At 42.7% G+C, this 13,936-nt stretch overlaps 1 protein-coding gene across 1 annotated transcript in view; it reads left to right on the top strand.

The window, feature by feature from the left end:
- Positions 1 to 1,114: 1,114 nt before the first annotated feature.
- Positions 1,115 to 13,936, top strand: part of RUNX3 (RUNX family transcription factor 3) — a 137,741-nt gene continuing 124,919 nt past the window's right edge. The window contains exons 1-4 of the mRNA XM_083511985.1: positions 1,115 to 1,191; positions 12,030 to 12,095; positions 12,182 to 12,314; positions 12,675 to 12,774. Coding sequence (XP_083368111.1) covers positions 12,717 to 12,774 — 58 coding nt within the window. The 5' untranslated portion in view covers positions 1,115 to 1,191; positions 12,030 to 12,095; positions 12,182 to 12,314; positions 12,675 to 12,716. The remainder of the gene's footprint in view (positions 1,192 to 12,029; positions 12,096 to 12,181; positions 12,315 to 12,674; positions 12,775 to 13,936) is intronic.

The following is a 13,936-nucleotide window of genomic DNA, read 5'->3' as shown; positions in this document are numbered from 1 at the left end:
GGTGCCCACACACAGTTAGCAGCAGCTGGACAGCAGATTGAACAGGCACAGGCAACTTGCCTCATCACACTCTTTCCCACTACAGTATTGTACAGTGGTACCTCGGGTTAAGTACTTAATTCGTTCTGGAGGTCCGCACTTAACCTGAAACTGTTCTTAACCTGAAGCACCACTTTAGCTAATGGGGCCTCCTGCTGCTGCCGCGCCACCAGAGCATGATTTCTGTTCTCATCCTGAAGCAAAGTTCTTAACCCGAGATAATGTTTCTTGGTTAGCAGAGTCTGTAACCTGAAGCGTATGTAACCTGAAGCGTATGTAACCCGAGGTACCACTGTATTTTTAAAAACAACAACAACAACCAATTACTTTCTAAATCTGCATCTATCCAATCAATTTGGCTTATGCAAATTTATCCAAACACGTATCGTCTTTTGTGCTCTTTTCCTATGATTTCCTAGGTTTCGGCAATGTGTGAGTTGCTACCTTAGCTGGGGTGGGGAGACAAGAGCATCCACTAGGGCATGTTAGGCAAGGCTGTGTGTACACACTGAATACCATCTAGTATGAAAGATTCAAAACTTCTAATGTGATCCTTAAAAGCAGGGGCAGCGGGCATTCAGAACAAGGTTTAAATGTTCACTGAACAACACTACTTCTCCATCAGGACCATTTGAAGGACTGTCTAGCCCAAAACCAATTTAAACATAAAAAAACAATGAAGGGAACATTAAGGGCTTTGAAATTGTCCATCAGCAATTAGCAACTGGACAGCAGAGTGAGCAGGCACAAAGTTTGCCAGGTCAGCCTTTCTTTCCCACCCTGCTGTAGAGATGAACAAATAAGTAATATTCAGCTTCTTAGTTTTAATTCAATTCAGTCATAAATTCAGTTCATCTCATTTTTAAATCAGTTTGTGGGTTTGTTTTGAAGTCTGCACAAAAATTCACGTGCATTTTCATACATATTTCTCCTACTTTTGCCTAATATATGCATGCTTGCAAGCAATTTTGCCTAATATAATGTTACTTTTACTGATAAGTGCATTTTTGTGGGCACTTTCCCTTAATATACATATTTTGGTTGCAGAACCCCGCGTTGAGGACAGACACTCTTCGCTTTGTTGATTGAGGGAATTCAGATCAAATGTATATCATTCCCATGGCAGATCTACGCAAATATCTCTCTACAATGGTGAGATGTATTAGATTTATACTCAATAGTAATTGTTTCTGAAGCTAAAACAATATAAACAAATTAACATATGCAAGTATTCTGCAAATCTGCTTTCCTCTTTTGTCATCTGTTTTCGTGAAACAGTTCCTCTTTTTGGCAATATATAACTGGCCACCATAATGAAGAGGACTCTACAGTATTAGTGAGTCTTCCTTCCAAACTATGGGTAGGTAATCTAAGGCTCAGGGGCCATATCCGGCCCACGGACGGTCTGGGACGGTCTGGCGTGTTTTTACATGAGTAGAAAATGTCCGTTCATTTAAAATGCATCTCTGGGTTATTTGTGGGGCATAGGAATTCGTTCATCCCCCCCCCCCAAATATAGCCCGTTCCCCCACAAGCTCTGAGGGACAGTGGACCAGTCCCCTGCTGAAAAAGTTTGCTGACCCCTGTGAATCCAAACCTTTTAGGTGGGAGTGAGGAATGTTGGGTCTGGGGTGGCCATCTAGGCCTCTTTGCCCTTGGGATTCTTACCAGTTCACATTTTGTTGTTGTTTAGTCGTGTCCGACTCTTCGTGACCCCATGGACCAGAGCACGCCAGGCACTTCTGTCCTCCACTGCCTCCCGCAGTTTGATCAAACTCATGCTAGTAGCTTCAAGAACACCATCCAACCATCTCATTCTCTGTCGTCCCCTTCTCCTTGTGCCCTCCATCTTTCCCAACATCAGGGTCTTTTCCAGGGAGTCTTCTCTTCTCATGAGGTGGCCAAAGTATTGGAGCCTCAGCTTCACGATCTGTCCTTCCAGTGAGCGCTCAGGGCTGATTTCCTTCAGAATGGAGAGATTTGATCTTCTTGCAGTCCATGGGACTCTCAAGAGTCTCCTCCAGCACCATAATTCAAAAGCCCTCCCATTGCACTGCTTTGCAGCTTCCTTAAGTGTTTGTGTCTGGATGGAATGCCTGCCTGGATGGGTGGGTGTTTAGAAGCTATCTCACTGTACAAAGGTTATGTTCACATTCATTGCTGTGCCTGCTTTTGCTCTTGACTCCAGCCACCACTTGCTCTCAGGTTTCCCAAACAGGTATGTGGCCCTTTGGCTGCAAAATATTCCCTATCCCTGCTTTTAGGGTTGAAAGGACAAGGCTGGAGAGGAAATGCCCCCAGGAAGCTGGTCCTAACACCCAGGGAACATCAGGCCCTTCAAGGTTTGGCTCCCTGCCATTTTGGGAAGCAGAGAAGGTCTGGCACAACGTCAGTCTCTTGTTTAGACTTAGTGGTTTCCTGTGGCGTTTTGGTTAGGATGGCAACCACAGCAAACTGTCTGTCCCCAGACTCATCTGCGCCAGTCTCTCCCTTGGCATGCCTGTTTTGTAACATTAAAAAAAAATCAAAAAAACTACCCCTTTGTTTTCAGTAGAAAGTCTCCATTTACCAACTTTGTATGTATTTTGTTGTTAAATACCCTTTGTTGATCAACTTACCAACTGTATGAAAAAATGTAAAAGTATATTTTTAAGGTCTATCTAAACTGGGAATTTTAAATAGCTTTTAAACTGCTTCTTTCCTTCCATTTTATAAAGCCAATCTGGAGAGATTTCTAAAAAGTTTGTGTTTGGGTTCAGTAGGGCTGTGAGTTACCCGATTAAAGGAATTTTAGGATAAACTATGTGTTTAGTCAGTCAAGTGATGCATCAATTTATTAACTCAGTGTAAATTTGATTTTGACAACAAGAAGAAAGACTTTGAAAGAGGGGGCAGGAGAGCCTCATTGTTTTAAGCAGATGCATGCATGGGTCACAGAAAAAATAAGCTTTGGGGAGGCTTTCTCTCACACAAAGGCAGGGATGAATATCCTAAAATAGCACTTCTAATTTAGATTATTTTATAAGTATTTGTATTGAAAATGACTTTTTAAAATACTAAAATCTACTTCCCAGTTCTCTGAGGCACCTTTTTAGTTAATCAAAATATTTTTACTCTAACTGGTGACTTTATGAGCACTGCAGTAGAATGATGCATGCCTATTTAGAAGCAGGGATCATTAAATCTGTCAATTTTGCTTTCTCCATTTCTCATTTTTACAGTCTTGTTCAGTTCTCCACATTACCAAATCTGTTTGCATTAAAGAAGTCTTTATGAATGCAAACTGATTTTGCCTAATTTACATGTTGTAGAATGCCTGTTTGTGTGTAAGTGTCACAAATATATGCATTTTTATGCACACATTACTATTACGTATGCATTTTGCATATATTACTTGATTAGAGAACTACACTGCAAAATTCAGAAAAGTGAGAATTCCGAAGATGTGTGTGCTTCATCTCATATATTGAATTATGTAAGTGAAAATTAGGGAAGTTCACCTTTAACTGAGAGCTTACTTGAATTTGTCACCCATCCCTAATCCCAGTTAGGGATCTTATGAATCTTACACGTTGACACTTTCTGAAAAAATATGTGAATCAAAGTACAGCTACCCTTTGAAATTTGCACTTTTCCAAAATGTTCCGAAGCTGCTCTGCAACCCACAATTGTTTACTGAAATGCATATATTAAGGGAAAGTATGCATAAACATGATCTTAGAGAAAATTTGTTGTTGTTTAGTCATGTCCGACTCTTCATTACCCCATGGACCAGAGTACGCCAGACACTTCTGGCTTTCACTGCCTCCTGCAGTTCGGTCAAACTCATGCTGGTAGCTTCGAGAACACTGTCCAACCATCTCATCCTCTGTCGTTTCCTTCTCCTTGTGCCCTCCATCTTTCCCAACATCAGGGTCTTTTCCAGGGAGTCTTCTCTTCTCATGAGGTGGCCAAAATATTCAGAGCCTCAGCTCCAGGATCTGTCCTTCCAGTGAGCACTCAGGGCCGATTTCCTTAAGAATGGATACATTTGATCTTCTTGCAGTCCATGGGACTCTCAAGAGTCTCCTCCAGCACCATAATTCAAAAGCATCAATTCTTCGGCGATCAGCCTTCTTTATGGTCCAGCTCTCACTTCCATACATCACTACTGGGAAAACCAGAGCTTTAACTATACGGACCTTTGTTGGCAAAAGGTGTTGTCTCTGCTTTTTAAGATGCTGTCTAGGTTTGTCATTGCTTTTCTTCCGAGAAGCTGTCTCCATCTGCAGTGATCATGGAGCCCAAGAAAGTAAAATCTCTCACTGCCTCCATTTCTTCCCCTTCTATTTGCCAGGAGGTGCTGGGCCCAGTGGCCATGATCTTCGTTTTTTTGATGTTGAGCTTCAGACCATATTTTGCGCTCTCCTCTTTCACCCTCGTTAAAAGGTCCTTTAATTCCTCCTCACTTTCTGCCATTAAGGTTGTGTCATCTGCATATCTGAGGTTGTTGATATTTCTTCCGGCAATCTTAATTCTGGCTTGGGATTCATCCAGCCCAGCCTTTCGCATGATGAATTCTGCATATAAGTTAAATAAGCAGGGAGACAATATACAGCCTTGTCGTACTCCTTTCCCAATTTTGAACCAATCAGTTGTTCCAGAACCAGAGAAAATAACACACCAAAAAGAAAGAAAAGAGAATAACATACAAAAATGTGTTATATTAGGGGAAATCGAGTTCTAAAAATATGTACATTAATCAAACCTGCATACAAAAATGTGTTTATTAGGAGACCATTACACTAAAATGCTAAAGAATTTTCATGAGGATTTAAATAAATAAATAAATCTCAAACTGCTGCAGAAATGTTGGTGAAATGAGAAACAGAAAGCTCTGCTTTTCCATCTCTATTCCCAATAAATGTACAAAGGATCACAGCAATTCCTAGGTAAAGGTGGCCCACACCCACCACACACCCCTTCATCCGCCCCTGGCTAAGGGCATACTGGGGTTGTCTGAGCAAGCACCCTCAATCACCCTAAGGGACCAGCCTACACTGGCTCTAATGTGGACCTAGGGAGAGCTGAGAGATTTTCTCCCAGAGCTCTTAAAAACAGTAAGATAAAGGACCCCTGGACGAGTCCAGTCAATGGCGACTGGGGTATGGCCCTCATCTTGCTTTCAGGACAAGGGAGCCAATTTTTGTCCACAGACAGCTTTCTGGATTATGTGGCCAGCATGACTAAACTGCTTCTGGTGCAACAGAACACCGTGATGGAAACCAGAGCACACAGAAATGCCATTTACCTTCCTGCCACAGCGGTACCTATTTATCTACTTGCACTGGTGTGCTTTCAAACTGCTAGGTTGGCAGGAGCTGGGACAGAGCAATGGGAGCTCATCCCATCACGGGGATTCAAACTGTCAACCTTTCAATCGGCAAGCCCAAGAGGCTCACACGTAAGCCCCATGGAATTCAATGAGTCAGTCCCATGTATGTACATAGGCGTTAAGAGATTTGCAGCCTAAATCTGCAAATACCCCCAAGCCATTGCCTCCTATTCCTGCTTTAAATGCTTTTGCTGGTCCCATCTGGTCTTATCCTGGCTATATTTGAAATTTTGACGTAAACGGTTTGACCTCAGTAGGGATTTACTTCTGAGTAACCTTACATAGGTATGGGCTATAAATACATGAGCAGATCTGTTATACATCTAGAGATGTGTATGGAATTTAGAGATTGAAATTTGGGACTAGCTGTTAAATGCCATGTTAAGTTCCCTGGTACAGTATATGGATAACATATGGGATACCCACCAATTTCTACACCACATAATAAGCCCTTACGGTTGACTCCATGAGCAAAACTGGAGTGTTTAGTTTTTGTTAAGACACACCCATGGAAAAAAATGCAGTGATTTAACCAAAGAGGAGGGGATTTCATTGCCAAGAAAGGGGAGGGAAAAACCCACACAATTGCATGGAAGCAAAGTCTTCAACCCCTTAAATACCTTTCAGATGGAACAGGACCCAAAAAAATCCCAGTAAGGTTTGTGCCTGTCAAAGTTTAGCAGTTCTAAACAGCGCAGATCAGGAAACAATTTACAAAAACAACAACTCAGTAGTACCTATCATACTAAATGCTTTTAACATTTACTATACTCTAAACAACTGTCTCATAAGGCACATGAGAGTATTATTATCCTCATTCTGCAGATGAAGGGGTGAAAGAACACTTGCCCAAGACCATTTGGTTTGTTTGTGGCTGAGGAAAGAATTGAACACTCTTAGCCATTACACACTCCTAGTCACGACAATTACTCCAGTGCTGTACCACATGGACAGGCGACTTGGGGACATACACCAGACAGGCTCAAAGTGTGGGAGGCAGGCCTTCCTAGGAGGGCATAGATGAATACCTGGGAATATGTAAGCTTTTGCCTCACCTGTTTCTTCTCCACATGTTTGGGATGGAGAAGCAGGTGTTGGTAGCCTCCATCTCCCATCCACCCTAGCCAGCATGGCAAATGGTTAGGGACGATGGGAGCTGTTGTTCGGCAACATCAGGAGGGCTTCAGGTTTCTCACCACTGTTTGCAAGCAAAGGCTTCTGAATTAGTGTTAGAAATTAGTGGTGCAATCAGGGTTGAAATTAGTGGTGCAATCAGGGCATTTTTGTATGCAATGTTGTCTAAAATACATGCCTGCAATTCTATTTTCCCTAATATAATGTATTGCATTCAACTAACTTTTACTAGTAGTCCCACTGAAGTTAACAGACCCAAGTTAGTCATTGCTATTCATTCCAATGTATCTTCTCTATGTAATAGTAGGTTGACTGCAACAAAATGCGTTTTTGTACTTTATATTCATTAATATATGCATCTTGACACACACTTTAAAGGACTCATTTTTGCACATGTTACAGGCTGGAGAACCGCACTACAAAATTTGGAGAGGTGTGCATCTCAAAGGATGGCTGTGTTTTGGCTTGCATATTGTTTGGGGAAGTGCAGATTAGGTGGGTTCACCTTTAAATGTGAATTGAATGGAATTTCTCCCCCCTCCTTATTGATATTCCATAGAAGGACTGGCTTAGACTTCAGGGAAAACCAACTTAAACGAAAATATATTCAATAAATATCAAGATACTAGATGCTTACCTAATTTTAGTTGGTACCTGATTCCAGAGGGCATGCATCCTCTGTATGTAGAATTAAGCCGACAGAATGATTTAAACAACAAACGGAGGGTGTGTGTCTTTTCCCCTCACTTTTCTGTCAACTACCTAGTAAAAGAATTGGGAGGGAGTAACCCGTTTGAGGATCTGAAATTTTATCTGAAATTTGACTGTGAGGATGCTTTGTGGGCTGGGAAAAAAAGGGATTTACATTTAAATAAATGTAAATACAGTACAGGAAGTACTGGAACGGGTTACCTCCGGGTTTCGGCGCTCGTGCATTCACAGAAGCGCCGAATTGCAACCTGCACGTGTGCAGACGCAGGTTGCAAACCCTGTGGGTTGTGAACGTGCATCCCGCACGGATCACGTTCACAACCAGAGCGTCCACTATAAATCAATTTAAATGAACAGAGAATCAAATACATAAACATTGCACATGTGTGTTTTAAATTTTGAACTCCAATAAATATTGCTGAGTGAAGGACCCTTTAAAAATGAAACTCTGCTGCTGTTCTCTCCCCCCATATTCCCCTCCCCACACATTTTTGAGGTTTTATGCATTCTGGACATGTAAGGTGAGGAGAGACATGACCTCTGCTTCACAGCGCTGTGCAAAGTTTGAGGAATTTTCTGCCCCGTCATCGTCGCTTCCCTTGGCTGTCCGTTAAGGCCTATCAAAGGAGTCGTGAACATGACTCGCAGCTCGGCATTTTTTCCGGTGTTACATGGCCAGCCAGGAAGATACAATGTGGAAAAGTAGGGACCTGAGAGTGTTCGCGCTGCGGTTTGAACAGGAGACAAGGAAGCGTTGTGAAGTCTCATAGACCCTTCTCTGTGCATCTCTGAGGCAGATGGTCGAGGGATGGCCAGATAGTCTAAAGGCTCTTTTGCTGTTTCCCTTCCTCCTCCTCCCCCCCCGTCTCTTTTTTGTTGCTATAAAATCATCAGTGTAAACCTCTCCCGCTGCCAATCCCTACTTTATTTCAGTTCCTTTTAAACAGCTGAGCCCTGTTCTGTAGAAACGGAGGATAATTTCCCTTAACGTTGAAAATAATTACAGAAAAAAAGTGATGGCAACTTTTTGCTCTATTCAGCCCTCAAAACCAAGGCATAAGACCTGGGGCATGGAACGTTTTTCAGCCCAAGGCTTGCATTCCCTTCTGAACAACTTTCTAAAGGCCACGTGCCAGTGATGGATAGAGCAAGAATGACTGCTCCCCACATCAAATAGGGGGTGCCTTTTGCATGGTCGCACGCAGCGCCCCCCCCCTGGATCCCATGTGGCTCCTGGCAGTATGGGCTGGTTGAACACTCCTCAGGCTGGATACCTGGAGGTCTCTGCCTACCTCAGCCTATTGCCCAATCCTGCCTGGGGAGGCGTTGCCAGGGGATTGGCCAGGTAGGGGGAGGGACCGCCCTCCCCACACAACAGAGGGTGGATCTTACCTGGGAATCGTCAGTTGGCTCCAGAGCTTCCCCCACCATGCCCTCCCTCAGTTAAGCCTACTTTTGCAGGTTAACCTCTTCTCCACAGGTACACGGGCGCTGCTACGTCATGGTTGCTGTTGAAGGGCCGGAAAGGAATTTTCCTGCATTGGCAGGTTTTGGCTTCACAACTTTGGCAGTTTCAGGCCTTGGGTGGAATCCTTTAGTCTATCTTCCCTAAATGGGGGGGGGGGCATGAAGCATTGGAGGAGGCATTGGTCATACGCTGAGAGGTTGTCATTGCTTTCCCCTGCAATGGCGGTGAAACGGGGCGCGGGCTGCCTGCTTGAACATATGTTTTCCAGAGCCAGCCCAATCCCCACACATTCTGGATAACCCTGATGTCCCCCAGATCCCCGGCTGGGCACTGGGAAGGATAAACGCCCAATGCCTGAGCCAAGGTCTCCCTACATCTGAAACTTTATAAAGTTGTGGCCAATTTTAATCCCATAGCAGGTTGTCTTGAGTCATTATTCCACTCAGGAGTCGCCTACGGTTGGGGGGACTCCGCCTGTCCATGCAAATGTAAATGTTACTTACCGGTACATAGAGCAAGCTTCTATCCTCCACAAGGAAAAGGCATTTTCAGAGTTCAAGGCCATATTCCAGCCTTGCAAAAACCACTTGGCTTTGAAGTGGGTCCAGTGGGATATGTGGCATGGGATGAGACCCAATGACCAGACAGAGAGGTCCGGGGGGCTGCATTTGGCCCCCAAGTTTTCCACTGCTAGAGAAGACTATGGCAACCCATCTAATAAGTAGGTCTGTCACCAAATTAATGAAATAGCAATGTAGTCAGGTACACCTGGAGTCAGAAGTCTAAGTCCCAATGAGTTCAATGAAGCTTACTCCCAGGCAATAAAATACAGGACTTCTTTGGTTTATTTTCATGAGGAGACTGCAGCCTTAATACACCTTGACCTGGGAGTAAATCCCACTGAGCTTAACATGAATTTTTGACACAACTTTTATAGGATTGCGTTTAGTCACTGATTTCCATATATTTGCAGACCATATGCTTTAAGGTGTTTTATTGCATTTTTATTATTGTAAGCTTTATTGTAGACTTCCCCAGTTATTTTTTATATATTGAAAGGCACACACAAGCATGAGAATAAAAATGAAATGGTTTTGAAGCAAGAAGCATTTTTGCTTTTTAGGTGAAGCATTGATAATATCATAGCAGGCATGGGAGAGGCACTCCTTCCTTGTGAGTGACAAAGAGATGCTTCTTTTAAAATAGGGCTTTCCACCTGTAGTTTGTGTAAGTTCTTGCTTTAAGGAAATGATGTAGAGTCAGCCCTGGGGGTTTTCCAGGCCAGGATCCTTGGAGAATTGACTTAACCAGTAGGGTCATAATTAGTCTATATTCTTATGCCCTCAGTTTCCTAACTCAGCAACAAAGTTCACTTTGACAAGTCTAGCCTTATCTTTTTACATAGTTGTTTAGGAGGATGGGTGGGGAAATGAAATGCATCTATGAGCAGCACCCTGATTCCCTTGTAGAAATAGCAACGTCCATGACTTGTTGTTTAGTCGTTTAGTCGTGTCCGACTCTTCGTGACCCCCTGGACCAGAGCACGCCAAGCACTTCTGTCTCCCACTGTCTCCCGTAGTTTGGTCAGACTCATGTTTGTAGTTTCGAGAACACTGTCCAACCATCTCGTCCTCTGTCGTCCCCTTCTCCTTGTGCCCTCCATCTTTGAATTCTAGGTTTGTCATGACTTAGCCACAGCCAAAGCCAAGAGAATTGAAGAAATGACTATAGTATTTATTCATCTTTGAAGTTCTATTTTATTTGAATACATTTGTTAATGTTAACAAATTTGTCTGATGACTTTATAATTTTGTTAAAATGTGCAGTGACTTCCTATCCAGTTTGGACAGAAACCCCTCCCCCAAATGACTAAAAAATTGACTTTCCATAGCTTTTTTTTGTTGGCCTTTGCTGCTCTGCTTATTTTGCTGCTGTAGTTCTTCAGAACTTGTCTGGGACACAAGCCGGAGAGACATGCAAATTGGTATGGGCATATGAGCAGATGTCTGTCTGTCTGCTTTCATGCCAGTGGCAGGCCAGTGCCTAATTTAGGCATGGGGGAGAAATTTGATTGAGTTCTCATTTAAAGACATCCCTAATTTGCACTTCCCGAAACAACACAGAAACCAAAATGGAGCCATCCTTGGAAATTTGCACTTCTCCAAATTTTGAAGTGCAGTTCTCCAGCCAAGTAATATGTAAACACACACACACACACACAAAATAGTAAAGTGTGCATAACAATGCACATATATATTAGGGGAGGTAACCTACAAAATTGCATTATTTAAGAAGAAATTGTTTTGCAAAAATTCATGGGATAGAATGAGATGACTGGATGCTAAGGTAGAAGAAGGCAGTGTTACCACTTCAGTCTGCTGTTGGGTAAAAACATTTTTGAATGCTTCCTCCCTATGCTTGGAAATAAATGATTACCTGCAGTTGGAAAACAAGCAAGGAGGAGGACGGTAACAACATTTGGGGCTTTTTGCTCCATTTCCTCAGTAAAGTGTTATCAAGACTTTTCTTGATCAAGATTTTGTCTCTGTTATGTGATTTTGCTCTTTATTTATTTGCTTATTTGTGTAAACATGCAAAGCTGCTTTAGCCTGATTCAAGCCATCTAGATCAGTGTCCTCTCTTCTGAGTGACAGCAGCTCCCCAGGGCATTCAGCGGAGTGTTTTCCTCCCACCGCCCGCTTCCTACTATCCCTTTTCACCAGAGATGCCAAGGATTTGAACCAGGGACCTTCTGCACACAGAGCATGTGCTCTGCAAGTCACTGCAGCGGCTGTAAATTCTGTGCTTTGCACTTTTGAAAGGCCACCGTTCCTGCTCTTCAGCCTGCGATGTTTATTCTGCTGCATGTGCTCCATATTTTTTACTTAATACTAATTCACAGAAAATCCCTCTGAAGAGGAACCACCCATCAACACATATGGAACTAGTCTTGGCAGCAAGAATAGTCACTCGTAGAGCTGAAGGTCTTAGAAAGCCAAAAGGGGGAGAAAAATAAAACAAGATACAGACAAGTGGTAAATGTGGGAGAGAGAAAAAGCAGTTAGGAAAGCGAAAACCACTGAATATTAAATGGGCGGCGACTTCAATCGGAAACCTGCAGTGCTCTTCCTGACTCCCTTTCCGAGGGCAACAGCATCAATTCATGAAAAAGGAAGCCCAATCCCATAGCAGCTGAAATTCTGCTTCTTCTCAGTGCCATTTGTTATAAGCTGTGAATGAGTCAACAAGGCCTCCTGTGAACCAAAAATGTTCTAAACCAGTAATTTTAAATTTTTTTTGAAGGGGAGAGAAAAACCAAGAAGAACCCACAAAGATATTGCAGGGCCTGGTGGTGACATCACAGATCAGGTGACTCTGCTCTTCCAGTCAACAAATAATGATTTAGAGTCATCTGCATCTCAGAAAGTAGGGTTGACTTTATAACACTCTTTCAGGCCTCACAGGCAACCACAGAACCACAAGCAGACTGCAATCAACAATTTAGAAGGAGTACCCGAACCTCGGCAGGGAGGTTTACCTCCTCCTCGTGTTTTTCCACACCAGCCGTGTGTTTTGGATCTGCATAAGGTGAGTTCCGTTCATTCATTCATTCATTCAGTATTTCATTCATACATTTTGCTTTCTGTACTTCCAAAACATTATATTGTTTTTCTTTTTCTTTTTGGGGGGCATGTGTGTGTATCTATCTCTTTGAAAGCTTAGTTTGCCTTCCCCTCCCCTTTCATCCTAATGACGATCCGGCGCGCATATGCTTCTATTGAGAAACTTGTGGCTGAACATTCCTGTGGTGCTGCTGTGGAATCGGATTCTTGGTTATAAACAGGCACAAAACTTCTTTTGATTTTCCCCCTCTTCCCCCCTTTTCACTTTTCTTTTTGCATTTCAGTTTAAACTTTTTATGGTTTTCTTTTTTGTTTGTTTCCTAAGGAGTGTGAGGCTCAAAGACAATCTGGGTCGTAGATTTGGGTCATGGCTTCCAACAGCATATTTGATTCCTTTACAACCTATTCTTCAACCTTCTTGCGTGGTGAGTACAAATCTTTCATCCTTTCCTTCGAGGCAGGAAACGCCGTTGTTTGTCACTCAAGGGAGCTTAAACTTACAGCCTCTTTTAATAATCCCATTGGCACATCTTCAGTTGGATGTTCGCTCTTTGCAAACCGGGTGGTAGAGGGGAAAATCCCCCCCCCCTTTATGTCTGGATGATGCTTAAGGGGAATCCGTGGCAGGAGGGGATGGTAAACTTTCTACCTCTTTCTGGATTGTGCTTTCCCAATTTATTTTTGGTGCCTGTGCTTTGTGGGTGTGGGTGTTCCATCAAGGATGCTATCTTCCCATTCTTCTCGAGTCCCAAGAAAAATGAGAGTCAGCTGAAGTCTATAGGTTGTATCAAGAGACTAAGTCAGTTGAACTTAAGTGCCGATGAAATAAGTCATCATAACTCATCTCTGCAGCTTAATATGGATCTGAACCTATGAACGTGATGCGATTGCAGTTTTCTGTTTCGTTGAGTTCATGGTTTTTGCATCTGCAAATTTCCCACCATGGTTTGATTGCATCTAAACTCTTAGATAGACCCAATGAGTGTCTGTTTTTTAATATAATATCTGGGCTTAATATTCAGCTAAGGAAGAGTGGAGGAAGACTGGAGAAGAGCTTTAAAGGCTGGTAAGACTGACTCAGCCTTTCAAGCCATCAGGGGGTTTTAGTTGCTGAGGACACAAAACACTTGGACCAGCTAAGCAACTGACCACATTACTTGCTAACGAAAATCCCCGAGGAGGCTTTCCAGCACAAACCACTGAAATGGGAATGGGATATACAGGAAAACTTCCTCAGATGTTGGGCCCTCATTCAAGGCACCCATCCCGTTCTTGGCTCTGTAGTCTTTTGATTGTAAACCAGTTTTCTCTGGGCGATGACCCTAAATGGTTTTAAATGCAGTCTAACATTTGGGGAAATGTTACATCAGAAAATTGTATTTATTAACTTACTTAGTACTAACATTTGTAACCCTGCTTTTAAATCAAGTTATCCAAACAACTAGCAAGAAATATAGATGCGCAGTCAATATAGACAAGGAAAATCCTTGTACAAGAACTAGCAAGAATCTTGGGTAGTAGTCAACTAAGTTTTAAATGAATTAAAATAATAACATCAGTGATGCTAATAGTAATCATAATGACTTG

This window comes from Podarcis liolepis, assembly GCF_965112155.1.
Source record: "Podarcis liolepis genome assembly, chromosome: 7".
NCBI lineage: Eukaryota > Metazoa > Chordata > Lepidosauria > Squamata > Lacertidae > Podarcis > Podarcis liolepis.
Note: the sequence above shows the minus strand (reverse complement) of the source record. Positions and strands in the feature narration are given on the sequence as shown.